The 14979-nt window shown below is 33.7% G+C and overlaps 1 protein-coding gene across 2 annotated transcripts in view; it reads left to right on the forward strand.

The window, feature by feature from the left end:
* Window positions 1–14979, forward strand: part of alpha-Cat (catenin alpha) — a 152769-nt gene that overhangs the window by 109491 nt on the left and 28299 nt on the right. The window contains exons 16-17 of one of the 2 annotated variants that reach the window (XM_089641502.1): window positions 10983–11143; window positions 12036–12105. In XM_089641502.1, coding sequence (XP_089497628.1) covers window positions 10983–11143; window positions 12036–12105 — 231 coding nt within the window. The remainder of the gene's footprint in view (window positions 1–10982; window positions 11144–12035; window positions 12106–14979) is intronic. The other variant, XM_089641501.1, reaches the window with a different exon arrangement.

The raw sequence follows: 14979 nt of genomic DNA on the forward strand, positions 1-14979 counted from the left end.
TAAACCAGTTTTTTGCTTGAAATCGAACGTTTCTTGACTCCGTTTGTCAAGCGATTTTAATGCTTATTACCTACAATATAAGGTATACCAAGAATATACACATTTTTGGCTCGTAGCTTCCTCTTAAGCTTGGTTTTGGTTTACATACAATTATGCATGAGTATATTGAGTATGCCCATCTTTATTTGCGTTTATTTTAAAACTGTTTTTGTAGATATGCCCCATGATGCTTTGATGCGGAATTATGACATTTTGCGACGCGCTTTTTCACAGATAAAATAAGCACGTTTGCGAGTGTCGAAACGACGAGCTGGAAAAAATATTATTATTTTCTTGCCAAGCGAATAAAACATATTTTAGTACGCTAGGAGCATTTTTTAAGGTTCAAAATACAATAATATCGAGGCGAGTGCTAGCTATTTCACGGTGTATTTTTTGCATTCACACAAAGCTCATACTCCTTGCCTCATTCAAATTCATACATACTCTTCTGTTATTCTGACTTTTTACATGGCCGGATTATAGTACTTGGTTCACTTGATCGTGCCATGTCTTCCTCAGGCGTCCCAGACTTTTTCTACCATTCACATTCGGTCCATATTCGCACTCCTTACTTCGTTCATTCGGGATTAAATTAAACTAGGAACACAAGACAAAATGTAACATTCTTCTGAACCAAATATCAGACAACTTACCAACCAATAGGTTGCATGATCTGGGCAATAAGTTTGGGGGTACTATTGACATGTTTATTGACTCCATTTATAGAATGAAGCGTAATCTATACCAACACTTTGTTAAATCCTACAAATTCTAGTTGCGATGGTTATGTAGTTTTAGTGATTTGTCTTATATGTAGTATTGTTCTAGTTTCTATATTATTCGATGCAACTATAAAGTAATTAAAGTAAATAAAGTGATTCTTCATATGTTGTGTCTGTATGTTGCTTCTGTGAAATGTTTTGTAAATGTTTTCTTCATACATTGTGTCTGCACATTGGGTTGGGTTGGGTCTAATTTTTCTGTACAAAACTCTTTTTTTATTTTTTTACTCTTCTATTTCAAAACTACCAATTGGCGATCCCTTAAGGCGATGCACTACGTCGTGTAATATTTTAAATTGAGCCGCTACCAATAAAAACCTTTACGTAGATGGCGATAAGGTTTAAATTCCCGTTTAACACCATCCGCCTGTTTTGATTTATGCAAGAAAAAAACATGCTCAAAAAGTGCCTTTTATTTTATTTTGTGGATGTTCAGGCATAAATATTTAATTTTTTTTCGATCATTTTATAAATAACTTAATTTGCCACATTATACAATAAAATCATAACCGAAAATGGGTTCGTAAGTAGGAGATTTTGAACTTGAAAGCAGTTTTCATAGGCCTTATACATTATGTTTTTCTGGGCTTATAAAAAGACTTATATAAAAAATACTCGATTATTTCAAAGGCCAAGATGTATTCTACTCGCAGTATTTAATTAAAGCATCTGAAACATTTCTAGGCGACCAAATTTTCAAACCAAAAACACATGATTTTGCATTACTACGTATGGCATCGCCTTAATGAGTTTGATAACTCATGGGAGTGCAACATCGTTTGTTGTATGTTTTAAAAAAAAAAAAACTGTTCATGTTTACTGTTACATACTAATATTGTTTCATATTCAGTTTATCAGTTTACTGTAAAATCATTCTTTCAATTTTTTTTTATTAATTTTCGATAGCTCACTAGGAATATTATGTTCTTAAAATCCACATAAAAGCCCGACTTGGCGTAAAACCAAATTTTAAAAAATAGTAAGAGGTTCACCTCTTCAATTTTCTAAGAATGGTTATAAAACTTTAGTCAAGGTTACCAATAATAGTTAATAGTTAGTGTGTAAAAATATTTAAGGTCATGGCCGACCAGTTTGACATGTTGTCACTTCTCTTCTTTAGATTTTCTTCTTCCTTTTCTAATCTCAACATTTGAACGCTGTTGAAAATAAATTTAATTTATTGCCAATTTTTATTTTTACGATTTTTTGATTGCGTTTTATTTTGTCTCGTGATTTGCATAACGGGTGTGAGAATGACATTGTTTTAATAATTCCCCGCCTTCCTCTTTCCTATCTCCTGTTCCCGCATCTTTCGGCCGCACAACTTACGTTTCTTCTGGTAACCGGATAAATCATCACGATGATAATTCATCACATCTTTAAAAAGTTATATAAAGTCATGGAAAGTGATGAAACAAAAACTTTATTAACTGGGTTATGTAGGTTAGGTTAGGTTAAAAAAAGATTATTTTTTCATTGTTTCTAATGACTTTACATCACTTTTTAAAAGTGTGTTGAATTGTCACTGTGTTGAGTTATCATGGAACCGTTTCATCTATGAAAGGTGCATTGAAGAATTATTATCGTGATCCTTTCAATTTGGGTCAGAAAGATTAAATCTGTAATCAGGACCTGGACGAAATTCCGTGTCTGTTTTACTGCTATTTTAGTGAATGGTGTCTTAGACTAATCGCACTTCTTTAAATTTGACTCATCAGAACGATAAATACTCTCTTTTTTCTTCAAGTGACTTAAGCCGTGTTTGTTGACCAAATCTGAATAGTCATTTAATTCCTAACTTCCTCTTCCTAATCTCCTTCCTCTCCCCACTATCTTCAGGCTCAAACAATACCCTAATTCTCTTGCGGTAGGTACTCGCATAAGAAATACCAAATACAGATTAACCTTTCAGGTTAATTTGTTCGTTTTTGGGAATAACTCACAGAAGTCGTTGTGTCTCACTTACCGTTGTGGTGACAAATATGATCTAAACTGTGTTAGAACGAGAAAACACCATGCTTTATATTCAAATCTAGCAGTTAACCAAAATAGAATTAAAAGGTTCACCTTTACAAAATAACAGACTCCGACCGCGATTTAAAAAAAAACTCATGTCTTCGTGAATTCTTCATTGATTATTTTTTATTTATGTTATTCTGTTGTTTTCAATTTAATTTATATGCATCTCGTTTTTAGATTTTCGTTTAGGAATCGCTAATATAAATATAAAATTCAATAATTAAAAATTACAATATGAGGTTTTAATCGTTAAGTTATTCCAAATATAAAAGAATTTATAATCATTATGGCCCGGTATATCAGCCAGTCCTTATTCTCGCTATGTTCGAAATTCCTCGATCAAATTTAAGCGCGCTAAATCGGATAGTTCCCTTTGTACGCACCGAGGCGCTAGCAGTAACAAATGGCAAATATGACGCTTACGTACTTCCATCGAAATGTATGGATATTGTATAATTTTAGCAATTGGACTGTTTTATATTCATCGAGCGATTGGGGATGTTGATCTTATTAAGAGGAAACTACAAGTCAAAAATGTGTATTTTTTTGTATGCCTTATATCGTCACGAATATAGGTAATAGGCATTAAAATCACTTGGTAAACGGAGTCTAGAAACGCTCGATTTCAAGCGCAATACTGGTTTTTATTTATTTTGTAAACAATTTTATAAGAATGCAAAAAAGTTAATCAAGGGAAACTGTCAAAGATAATCTTATCCATAATATTGTATTTTTTAAAGTTATATGCGTTCATACATTTCTATTGAAAAAATACATTTTGTAGTAGTTAACATTTATGTTTTATATTGAGTAACAACATTTTTTATTTGAATTCTACTCAAGGAAAACGATAGAAAAAGCTTCAATTTATCTAAAGCGTATTTTTTGGTATTCATAATGTAAACCAATTCGTTATAAAGATTAATCGAAAATAGTGATTTAGCAATAAGTTTCGCCTTAATTTATAATCGATGTAAAATAGACAAATAGTCTTGTAAGGTATTATAAGATGAATTTTTAACATCATGACAGTGTTTTCAGCGGTCTGTTTTTCATGATTTCATGAATAGTGCATTGACTAAAGAAAACAAATACGACGCTGATTGAAGTGGAGAACTTTATTAACAAAAAAAAGTCATTTGATTTTTCGAAAGCTCTCAATCTCCCGAAGACATTAAAGAGCAAAGATGTACAACTCACGTAGATAGTAATATGGTTTTACATAGATAAAATATTAACATTTCTCTATTAAAATCATAGACAACACGTGTAATATTACTAATATCTAGGTTTCCCACGTATAAACGGATTATATTCCAAGCCGCGCTAAGCTCGCATTCCAACCAAGCCTAGCTTAAAATCAACCGATATACCGGGTAATGTAAAAACCCAATAGATCCAGATTTAATTCTTTACAAGCCATTAAACTATTATACGTATCTCTAGTAAGAAGTCTAATTGAATATAACTCAGTAGTTTGGTCTCCATCTTACAAAATTCACATTTACAACATTGAGCGAATACAAAAAAAAAATTCTATGTTTTATAAATTTGAAATTAAATATCCCTGTCGAAGACTTAAAATACAATTTCTTATTAAATACTCTAAAAATACATACATTAGAAGATAGACGTAAAATAAACGATTTAACGTTCTTATTCAAAATACTTGACTCTAAATTCGACTGTTGTGAACTCCTGCAACTTATAAACATACATACACCCACAGTAACAACACGACAAAATACAATATTCTACAGCAGCACACATAAGCGTAACTACATTGCCCACTCTCCGATACAACGACTTCACACCATGGGAAATCATTACTTGGGTGATGTTGACATATTCAATACCAACTTGGCAAGTTTTGTGGATCATTTAAAACAGAGGTTCCCAAAGTGGTCTATATAGACCCCCAGGGGTCGATATCGGCTTGCTGGGGGTCTATGTTAGCGAGAAAAAAATTTGGGGGTCCACGAGATTCAAATGGGGGTACAAACGAGCGGACCCCCATTTACCTTAAGTCAACATTTAGGAGTTCCGTAGGTGACACAATACACCTAACACAAATAACACAGTTTACGTAATACTAATAATAGACTGAGAAATTACTTATTCGATACTTGTATTTTTATATTTCGTAAAGTTGTTTATTGAGGTATATAAATAAAATTATACGTTCTTTTTCTCGTCAGTATTAATATATTGAAGCAAAACATTGCACATCGGAATCCGCGAATTTTCCTAGATTCCCAACTTGTTTTTAAAAAACGTCCAGGGTAATAATGACGTTCAACATTTAAATGTACTTCACACAGACTTCAAAACTAAGTTTGAGGACATTTTGACTGTGGAAGTGGAATGTTGAAGAATCGGATATCATATGACAAGAAGAACTGATCGGAATAAGCGCTAACAAAGAACTTAAGGGGCAGTTCTGTAGGGCCAGCTACAGAAAGAAATTCCCGTTGCTTGTGCTGCTCCATTTACATTTGGTGTAATACCTCACAAGGGCGCCCCTGTCTGCACAATGTAAAGACGGAGCAACTATACCGCCACCCGGTTGTTTGACAGGCAAGGGAAGGGAATCTTCTTACGAAAAAGGGAGATGATCACACGGGACGTTAATAGTTTTAAAAAATTCAATATTCGGCAGGTAGGAGGTCTACGGAAAAAAATATATTTGGCAAGTGGTCTACGGGTCAAAAGAGTTTGGGAACCTCTGATTTAAAACATTTATTTCAACCATACTCCTAAACACATCATGTAAACCTACAAATAGCTGTAATTTTCTGTTTTTGTTTCTTGTGTTTGTATGAATTGTTGCATAGCTTTTATCAAATGTAATTTTATTCTTATTTTTTATGTTTCAAAGTATCTGTCAAATTAAAATTATACTACCAACCATGTATTAGAAGATAGACGCAAAATAAACGATTTAACGTTCTTATTCAAAATACTTGACTCTAAATTCGACTGTTGTGAACTCCTGCAACTTATAAACATACATACACCCACAGTAACAACACGAAAAAATACAATATTCTACAGCAGCACACATAAGCGTAACTACATTGCCCACTCTCCGATACAACGACTTCACACCATGGGAAATCATTACTTGGGTGATGTTGACATATTCAATACCAACTTGGCAACTTTTGTGGATCATTTAAAACATTTATTTCAACAATACTCCTAAACACATCATGTAAACCAACAAATAGCTGTAATTTTCTGTTTTTGTTTCTTGTGTTTGTATGACTTGTTGCATAGCTTTTATCAAATGTAATTTTATTCTTATTTTTTATGTTTCAAAGTATCTGTCAAATTAAAATTATACTACCAACCATGTAAAAGCCCTCTGGGCGTTAAATAAATAAATAAATATCGCTGAAAATGTTCTTATTAGTACCAGGAATGTTCAGTGCGTGGTTTAAATGGCAAAAGTCGGAGACGCTCGAGGAATACTTAATGCAATATTTCTGCACAGGAATGAGACACGGAGTGGAAACAAAGCCAGTGTAATGTAGTTTTTTTAACAGTAAAATTGTGATATGCATTTAGTGAATGCTGGAAGAAGTCTTAGACGCCCGTGAAAGAAATAAGCAATAGCGGCGTCCACTAGTAATTTATTCCAATTTGATTCGGTTGGATTAATCAGTAATAGGTCGATTAGAGATGAAATGATCAGTCGGTGATGAGTGTTGCATCATTGCCGAGTGGGTGTCTTGTGTCGGGTGTCTGGTGCGGGGGTCAGGAATTAGAAAGGAGGTATTATTGTTGTCTGTCTGCTGTCTGGCGAGGTCAACTTGCCATCAAAATCTCTAATTAATATCTATGGGATGATTAACACCTTCGTGGCCAAACATCCATCTATATAAATATTTAAATTTAATAAAAATTTCAAAGTTATCTATTTGTAAACCAATTGTGCTTGTGTGTTGTGGATTTGCTCAATGAAGCAATCTTTGGATTGGCCTTGTTCTACCGGTGATTCGATAATAATAATAATAATAATAATTGGATAATTTGTAGAGCGCCGTTTTTGTGAAAAATCACCTCAAGGGCGCTGTACAATTTATTTCCTAGGATCTACATTTATTATTTAGAAAAGATACCAAAACATACTTACCTGGCAATGTAAGAAGCTCCGAGGAACTGGCGTCATCTCTGTGTATTTCACACTTCTAGGAATGATTTCTTCAGTGGCATAATGCCTAATATAGTATTATTTATAGTTTTTTTATGAAGACATAATTCGTGAATATATTAAGCAGTCACATCGGTAACACATTTACTATCGTAAAATTCGTCTTCTAAAAGTGGTTTTGAATGTTTTTGAAATATGTTTTGAATTAATCAAATATTGACTTTTATAAACTAGTTTGTGTAAAGTTCGCTAGATGGCTAAAATATGACGCTATTTATGCCGAGTTCACACGAGGACAATACAATATTGTCTTGTCCCAGCTACGTCATTCAATTTACAAAAAAACTGTTCATTTTTAAACAAATTCTGCTGTTGATATGATTTAAGATTTTCACGGCCAAAAGTATTATTGTTATTTGTTTTTGGGGTATTATGCCGTGTAACGCTACCAACGTTTCGGACAGCATTGGAGTGTCCATCTTCAGGGCAGATGTGTAATATAAGGTTGTGGCGTACGTATGTGTGTTTATGTACGAAGATACGATACCGTGTTGCCGGCTCCAACCCTCTAAGAGCTGACATTAACATAGAATTTTAAAGTGGTTGAATTGATGGCTACACCAGAACTAAACGGAGAAAACCATCTATGTCAGAGTCAGAATAATGGAAGAGTATGTATGAGACGATGTATGAATGTGAATGAAGCAAGGAGTGTGTGGTGTGACCGAGTTGTTTGGCGGTCCGTCCTCTCTGCCTACCCCTGCAGAGAAACGGTGTGATGGTTAGTTAGTCAGTTAGTTAAATAACTAATTACTATTACCCTCCATATTGCAATTATTAAGACTTGAATTACATTAATTTATTTATTAAGGTTTGAAGCTAGACTGAACCCCGTTGTCCTACTTATGTTTCACTGATTATATGATAAGGCATATCATATTAATCAGTGAAATTATCTATTGATATGTTCGACACCAATCAGGATTTAAGGCGAAGCTTAATACCTACTAAATCACTATTTTGATTAATCTTTATAACGAATTGGTGCACGTTATGAATACCAAAAAATATCCTCTAGATAAATTGAAGGTTTTTTCCTATCGTTTCGCTTGAGTAGAATACAAATAAAAAATAAATCACTCAATTAATAATATAAATGTGAACTACTAAAAAAAATATATTTCTTCAATAGAAATGTATGAACGCGTAAAGGAAACAACTTAAAAAAATAAAGTATTTTAGTTAAGATTATCTGTGACAGTTTCACTCAATTAATTTTTTTTGCTTTCTTATAAAATTATTTACAAAATAAATAAAAAAAACAGTTTTGTGCTTGAAATCGAACGTTTCTAGACTCCGTTTGTCAAGCGATTTTAATGCCTATTACTTAAAATATAAGGTAAACCAAGAATATACACATTTTTGGCTTGTAGCTTCCTCTCAACTAAACAAAGGCTTCTGTCAGTGCCTTTGGTTATTGTGTATCGCGGAACAAGGTAGTTCTCTTCAGAGCTGGCGGGGGACCGAGCCGTCCTTTAACTGGGTAGTCATCATGTGAATTGTTCCATTGTGAATAAGCTCTGACGAATATTTAAAAACTTCTTGAAGTGACTTTAAATCCTAACAATTTAATTATAATATACTAAATTTAGTCACATTTTTCCGGGCCTCAATGTGTTTATCACATTAAAAAAAACACGTAAAAATCAAATGTCAATATTTTTTAGTAGAATTTTGAAAATGAACATTTTTTCATATAATTATTATAAATATATAATGTGACCTTTTGCAGACGATTTATGTCATTCGGTTAACATTGCATCAGATAAAAGATACGTGCTTTTATATTATATTTATAAAGGAATCACGATGGTAACACGTGAACAAACAACTTTATTTCTTACTAGATGTACTCCGCCACGCGTTTCTGTGGCGTAGTGTGTCTGTGCAGATAGAGAAACAATAGCTCGTGTTGCTTTTACTTCCAACAGATGGCGCTGTTTTTTTTAAACATGTTTTTACCTGTCACAGTTGACATCTATATAATGTAGGTATATACAAACACGCGCGTATTCAAATGCAACGTTATATCAAGATTTCAAAGAAATCGGTGAAAAACTTTTGGAGATTTAAGAATTTGAACAAACGAACATTTAAATTTTTATTTATTTAATTTGTTATTTTTTTGGGGTATTATGCCGTGTTGCTTATAATACCTTTGGCCGTGAAAATCTCAAATCATATCTGATCTTTATTTCTTTTACGCGAATATCACAATCCCATCTGCCCGGAGCCGGGGGGTTTTTTCCACCTCAATTTGTGGTGTTTATTTTTGCAGTGGAGAGGGGAAAGGAAAATGAAGGTTGGATAGTACCGGAGTATTCAGTTATGCGGTTACTAAACACGGTTAATCCCTCAGGCCTCTCGCATATTCTGTCAGAATTTGTGTGTATTTACGCTTTGCAGTAACATCCAAATTAATGGAATAGTTCTAAACCTGTACGAATATTATAAACTGTTTTTGAAAGGTACGCTTTCAAAATAAACAAATAAATTTTAAAATATTAAAATTTAGAAAACATAAAAAAGTTTTATAAATGGCTCACTTTACGTTTTTTCGTCTAAACACTGGACTAAAATTACTGATAACGCGAAAAAAACTCACGCATATTTTTAGACTTATGTATTATAAGCATTTTTTTAGACAAATTTACTATAAACATTTTATTATACAAATGTATTATAAAAGTTTTATTAGACAAATGTATTATAAACATTTTATTAAACAAATGTATTATATTTTTTTTACTAAACAATTGTATAATACACATTTTATTAGACAAATGTATTATAAACATTATTGTCACCTTAATTTTGTCGTATAATAATTATTAATTAATAAAAAAAATTCACGAAGTTTCATATTTTTCTCGAATTGCGGTCGGAACCTTTGATTTCATAGATGTGTACATTTAATTTTTTTTGTGGTTAATTTCTAGATTTGAACATAAAGCGTGGAATTTTCCCTTTCCATCAAAGTTTAGAAGCAACGTTTCAATTCTGGAACGTGCCTCAAATATACCATGTATTATTTTTAAATAATAATTTGTGAAATAAGACAATTTAATCAAATAATATTTTAAATAATGATGATAAAAAAACAACAGCCTTTCTGAAATATACACAACTATTTTGTACCTAATAATGGATTACATCTACATATTGTTATTTTTTCCTATATAATACAGATATTCTCCTCTGTACACTGCATCATGTGTCACTTTTAGGTAAAAGCCTTTTTAAGCGCAACAATAAATAAAAAAACATAAAACACAATTTCTGAAACAATCATAAGATAAAAAGTTTTTTTTTCTGAAACAATCATATCATAAAGAGACCTTTTTCTGAAACAATCATAACACAAAGAGACATTTTTCTGAAAAAATCATAGCATAAATCCTTTTCTGAAGCAATCATAACATAAAGAGACCTTTTTCTGAAGCAATCTTAACATAAATAGACCTTTTTATGAAACAATAATCATAAAGAGACCTTTTTCTGAAGCAATCATAACATAAAGAGACCTTTTTCTGAAGCAATCTTACTATAAATAGACCTTTTTATGAAACAATCATAAAGATACCTTAAATAGACCTTTTTCTGAAGCAATCATAACACAAAGCGAACTTTTTCTGAAGCAATCTTAACATAAATAGACCTTTTTTATGAAACAATAATCATAAAGAGACCTTTTTCTGAAGCAATCATAACATAAATAGACGCTTTTCTGAAGCAATCATAACATACAGAGACCTTTTTCTGAAGCAATCTTAACATAAAGAGACCTTTTTATGAAACAATAATCATAAAGAGACCTTATTCTGAAGCAATCTTAACATAAAAAGACATTTTTTTGAAACAATCTACAGAGACAAAAACGCCACATGTCAGTGATATAATGTTAGTTTGTTTGTTTGTTGCAGTGATGGGCAAGTTCGCGGCGCGCGTGGAGGTGGCGGTGCAGGCGCTGGGCGGCGCGCCACCGGGACAGGCGCCGCCAGTGGATGAGAACGACTTCATCGACGCGTCGCGCCTCGTGTACGACGCGGTGCGCGAGATCCGCAAGGCGGTGCTTATGAACAGGGTGAGTGCACCATCTTTTTTTTTCCTTTCTTTCTTTTGTTTTCTTCTTCTTTTCTTCCTTATTCACTTAATTCCTTTCATTTTCAAATATCGAATTTCTGTCTTGAAAAGTTGATCAATTTCATTTGCCTGTCTATGGTCTAGCAGTCGAAAAGTCAGATGTAAATTGGTAGTTCAGACTATTGTGACACAAGAGATGGAAGACCAAAAATGTGTTGAACTGATCAAGTACCACAGGTTTCTGGAACGTCGGCGATCACAGCTATAAGTAGTGGAGGTCCCAAGATGCTTCCTTGAGGGACGCCATAGTTTATTAGAAGAGGGTTCTTAAACTCTTTTGTTTGCCCAATGAAAACTTCTCTATCCTTTTCTTCTCTTTAAAAGCAAAGGTTCTCAATTCTCAGCAATGCAGTAACGACTCAATAAAATGATTGGGTTAGGTTAAGTTACTTTACTAAACAGCTCTTTAGTAATATAGTAGTCCCCATACAGCGCAGGACCGTGAGGAGTGTGGAAGCCTGTTTTATTAGGGCTGTTGGAGTGGGGGGTCACGATTCACGATCCTCATCAATAAGGCAACAACTCGGAAAGATGTGCCGCAATGATTTGCATATTTTATATCTGTCCCTCTGGTGGTAAAAAGGCGAACCAAGCGTTGTTAACGAAGTTCTCCATTTTACCAACATTTTGAAGAGTTATAAATACATCCGATTTATGTATTTGTGCTACTGGGCGACGGCCTGGACGAGAGTGCTCTCGGATATATTTACCGTTTTCTTGACCAGTGATTGACCTTCTTATCTGTTCCACTGGGCTACAGCCTGAACGAGAGTATTCTCGGATATTTAACTGCTATGTTCATGACTGGTGACTGATCCATTTCCAAAATACAGGATGACGAAGACCTGGATCCTGAGGATGTGGAGCTGGATGAACACTATACTGTGGAAACAAGGAGCAAGTGTAAGGCGAACACTTACAGTTACACTTAAAGTGCAAGTGTGAGGCTAATTGCTGCATGTGTTGCACTCACCAAGAGTTGCGAAGGTCCACTGCTTTGTCCGTGTCCTGGGCTAACAACAACCAACCATTTTCATTGTTGTTATTTGTGCTATTATTATTATTATTTGTGCTGTGTTCTTAATTTAAATGTTTTTGATTGATTGAGATGGGACCATTGTCATTGTTGTTTGTGCTATCATTTGTGTTGTTCTTAATTTAAATGTTTTTTGATTGATTGATATGGGTATTGCCATTGTGTTTTCTTAATTTAAATGTTCCTTGATTGATTGAGATGGGACCATTGTCATTGTTGTTTGTGCTATCATTTGTGTTGTTCTTAGTTTAAATGTTTTTTTGATTGATTGAGGTTGTCATTATGTGTTCTTAATTTTGTTGGGACCATTATCATTATTATTTGTGTTTATTTGTTGAAATGTCTTTAAAAATTTGTGCTATTTTTTTTATGAATGATGATTTCTTGTAACCAAATGTGTCCTAAACTGTTTTTTTGGGAGAATGATTATTATGTGTCTGAAGGCGTCATATAATTGTTTGTTAAGGTAATGAGATATGGAATAATACTTTATTGTGTCCAAACTGTTTGATGAAGGAATGACGCTTTCATGTGTTCAAATGGGTCCCAACTATTTGTTGAGGAATGATGTTTTCATGTGTTCAAATGGGTCCCAACTATTTGTTGAGGAATGATGTTTTCATGTGTTCAAATGGGTCCCAACTAGTTGTTGAGGAATGATGTTTTCATGTGTTCAAATGGGTCCCAACTGTTTGTTGAGGGAATGATGTTTTCATGTGTTCAAATGGGTCCCAACTAGTTGTTGAGGAATGATGTTTTCATGTGTTCAAATGGGTCCCAACTGTTTGTTGAGGGAATGATGTTTTCATGTGTTCAAATGGGTCCAAACTGTTTGTTGAGGGAATCATGTTTTCATGTGTTCAAATGGGTCCAAACCGTTTTCTTGAGGGAATTTTCATGTGTTCAAATGGGTCCAAACTGTTTGTTGAGGGAATGATGTTTTCATGTGTTCAAATGGGTCCAAACCGTTTTCTTGAGGGAATGATGTTTTCATGTGTTCAAATGGGTCCCAACTGTTTGTTGAGGGAATGATGTTTTCATGTGTTCAAATGGGTCCAAACTGTTTGTTGAGGGAATCATGTTTTCATGTGTTCAAATGGGTCCAAACCGTTTTCTTGAGGGAATTTTCATGTGTTCAAATGGGTCCAAACTGTTTGTTGAGGGAATGATGTTTTCATGTGTTCAAATGGGTCCAAACCGTTTTCTTGAGGGAATGATGTTTTCATGTGTTCAAATGGGTCCCAACTGTTTGTTGAGGGAATGATGTTTTCATGTGTTTAAATGGGTCCAAACCGTTTTATTGAGGGAATTTTCATGTGTTCAAATGGGTCCAAACTGTTTGTTGAGGGAATGATGTTTTCATGTGTTTAAATGGGTCCAAACCGTTTTCTTGAGGGAATGATGTTTTCATGTTTTCAAATGGGTCCAAACTGTTTGTTGAGGGAATGATGTTTTCATGTGTTTAAATGGGTCCAAACCGTTTTCTTGAGGGAATGATGTTTTCATGTTTTCAAATGGGTCCAAACTGTTTGCTGAGGAATGATGTTTTCGTGAGATGTGAAATGATGCTTTCTTGTGCTCAAATGCAATAACATTATGTGTTTCACATGTCATTAATTACATTGTTGGAGATTGTTGAATCAAATGTCCAATAGGTCCCGCACGCAGCTTCTGTCCATGTCTTGTGTGTGTAACAATAATGTCATTATAACAATGTATTCTGTGTTTCGTGTCTTGTTGTGTTGATGTATTCCTACACTTTCAAAAGCAATATTGCCATAAATTGCCTGAGAATGTTATGAAGCTATTTGAAGCGGAGACGCGAAAATAAAGTCTTCCCAACTCAAAAAATCACTTGAGTTATTAGCTATTTTGGTAACTTAAATGGCTTCAACCCTCAGTATAGCCCTAGTATCAATATTATTGAAAGTTTCGCAGAATATTTCAACACAGCACAACCCATTTGTCATATTTTTGCAACTACACTGAAAAAAGTCAAAATATGTATTATGTCACACTGGGATGAAAATTAACATTTTTCTATATTAGTCCAAAGTTATTGTTTTTCATTGTGGTGTCACTTGTTTAACTTGACAGGCCAAGACGCCAAACAAAACGTCTGTAACCAAGTGGGTCTTACGACGACCCCATGCATTTTTCTTTCTTATGGGCTTTTAAACTATAGAATTCCCAATTATTCAGTCAATTATTAATGGTAACTAATGTATTTGCAAAGAAATATGTATAATACTAAAATGATATGTCAAGTATTTAAGCTAATATAAGGAGTAAAGTAATTTTGGGTACTACCTACTCCCCCACATAGTTAATCCTCTGCTAGCCATGTCCTTCATCAATGCACAAGCAACATATTCGTAATAAAATTTTAGCAGTAGGATGAATTCTAAGGCCTCCGCGGTTACGATCCTTGGCTACGAATTCAGAGGTCAAGGGTTCGAATCCCGGCATGCGCGTTTAAATTATATTTTATTAATTTGTGTTATTCCACAATTTATTAATTGAAAATAATATGCATGGTGTCCGGAAATTTGTAGTACAAACGGGAAACTGGTGATTCTACCCAAGTTTTTGAACTTTTTGATTTTTTTTACTTTTTTGAATTTTTGGCATCTAAAGGGTTATGAACAATATTGAAATACTTGAAAACTTCTAAAAATCTATCTCTATATACTGCACATTGCAGTGCATCTGAAGGTAGTCAAGATTTCACCGAACTGCTA

The sequence above is a fragment of the Hesperophylax consimilis genome, chromosome 17 (assembly GCF_061612785.1).
Source record: "Hesperophylax consimilis isolate HC1 chromosome 17, BYU_Hcon_1.0, whole genome shotgun sequence".
NCBI classification, from domain to species: domain Eukaryota; kingdom Metazoa; phylum Arthropoda; class Insecta; order Trichoptera; family Limnephilidae; genus Hesperophylax; species Hesperophylax consimilis.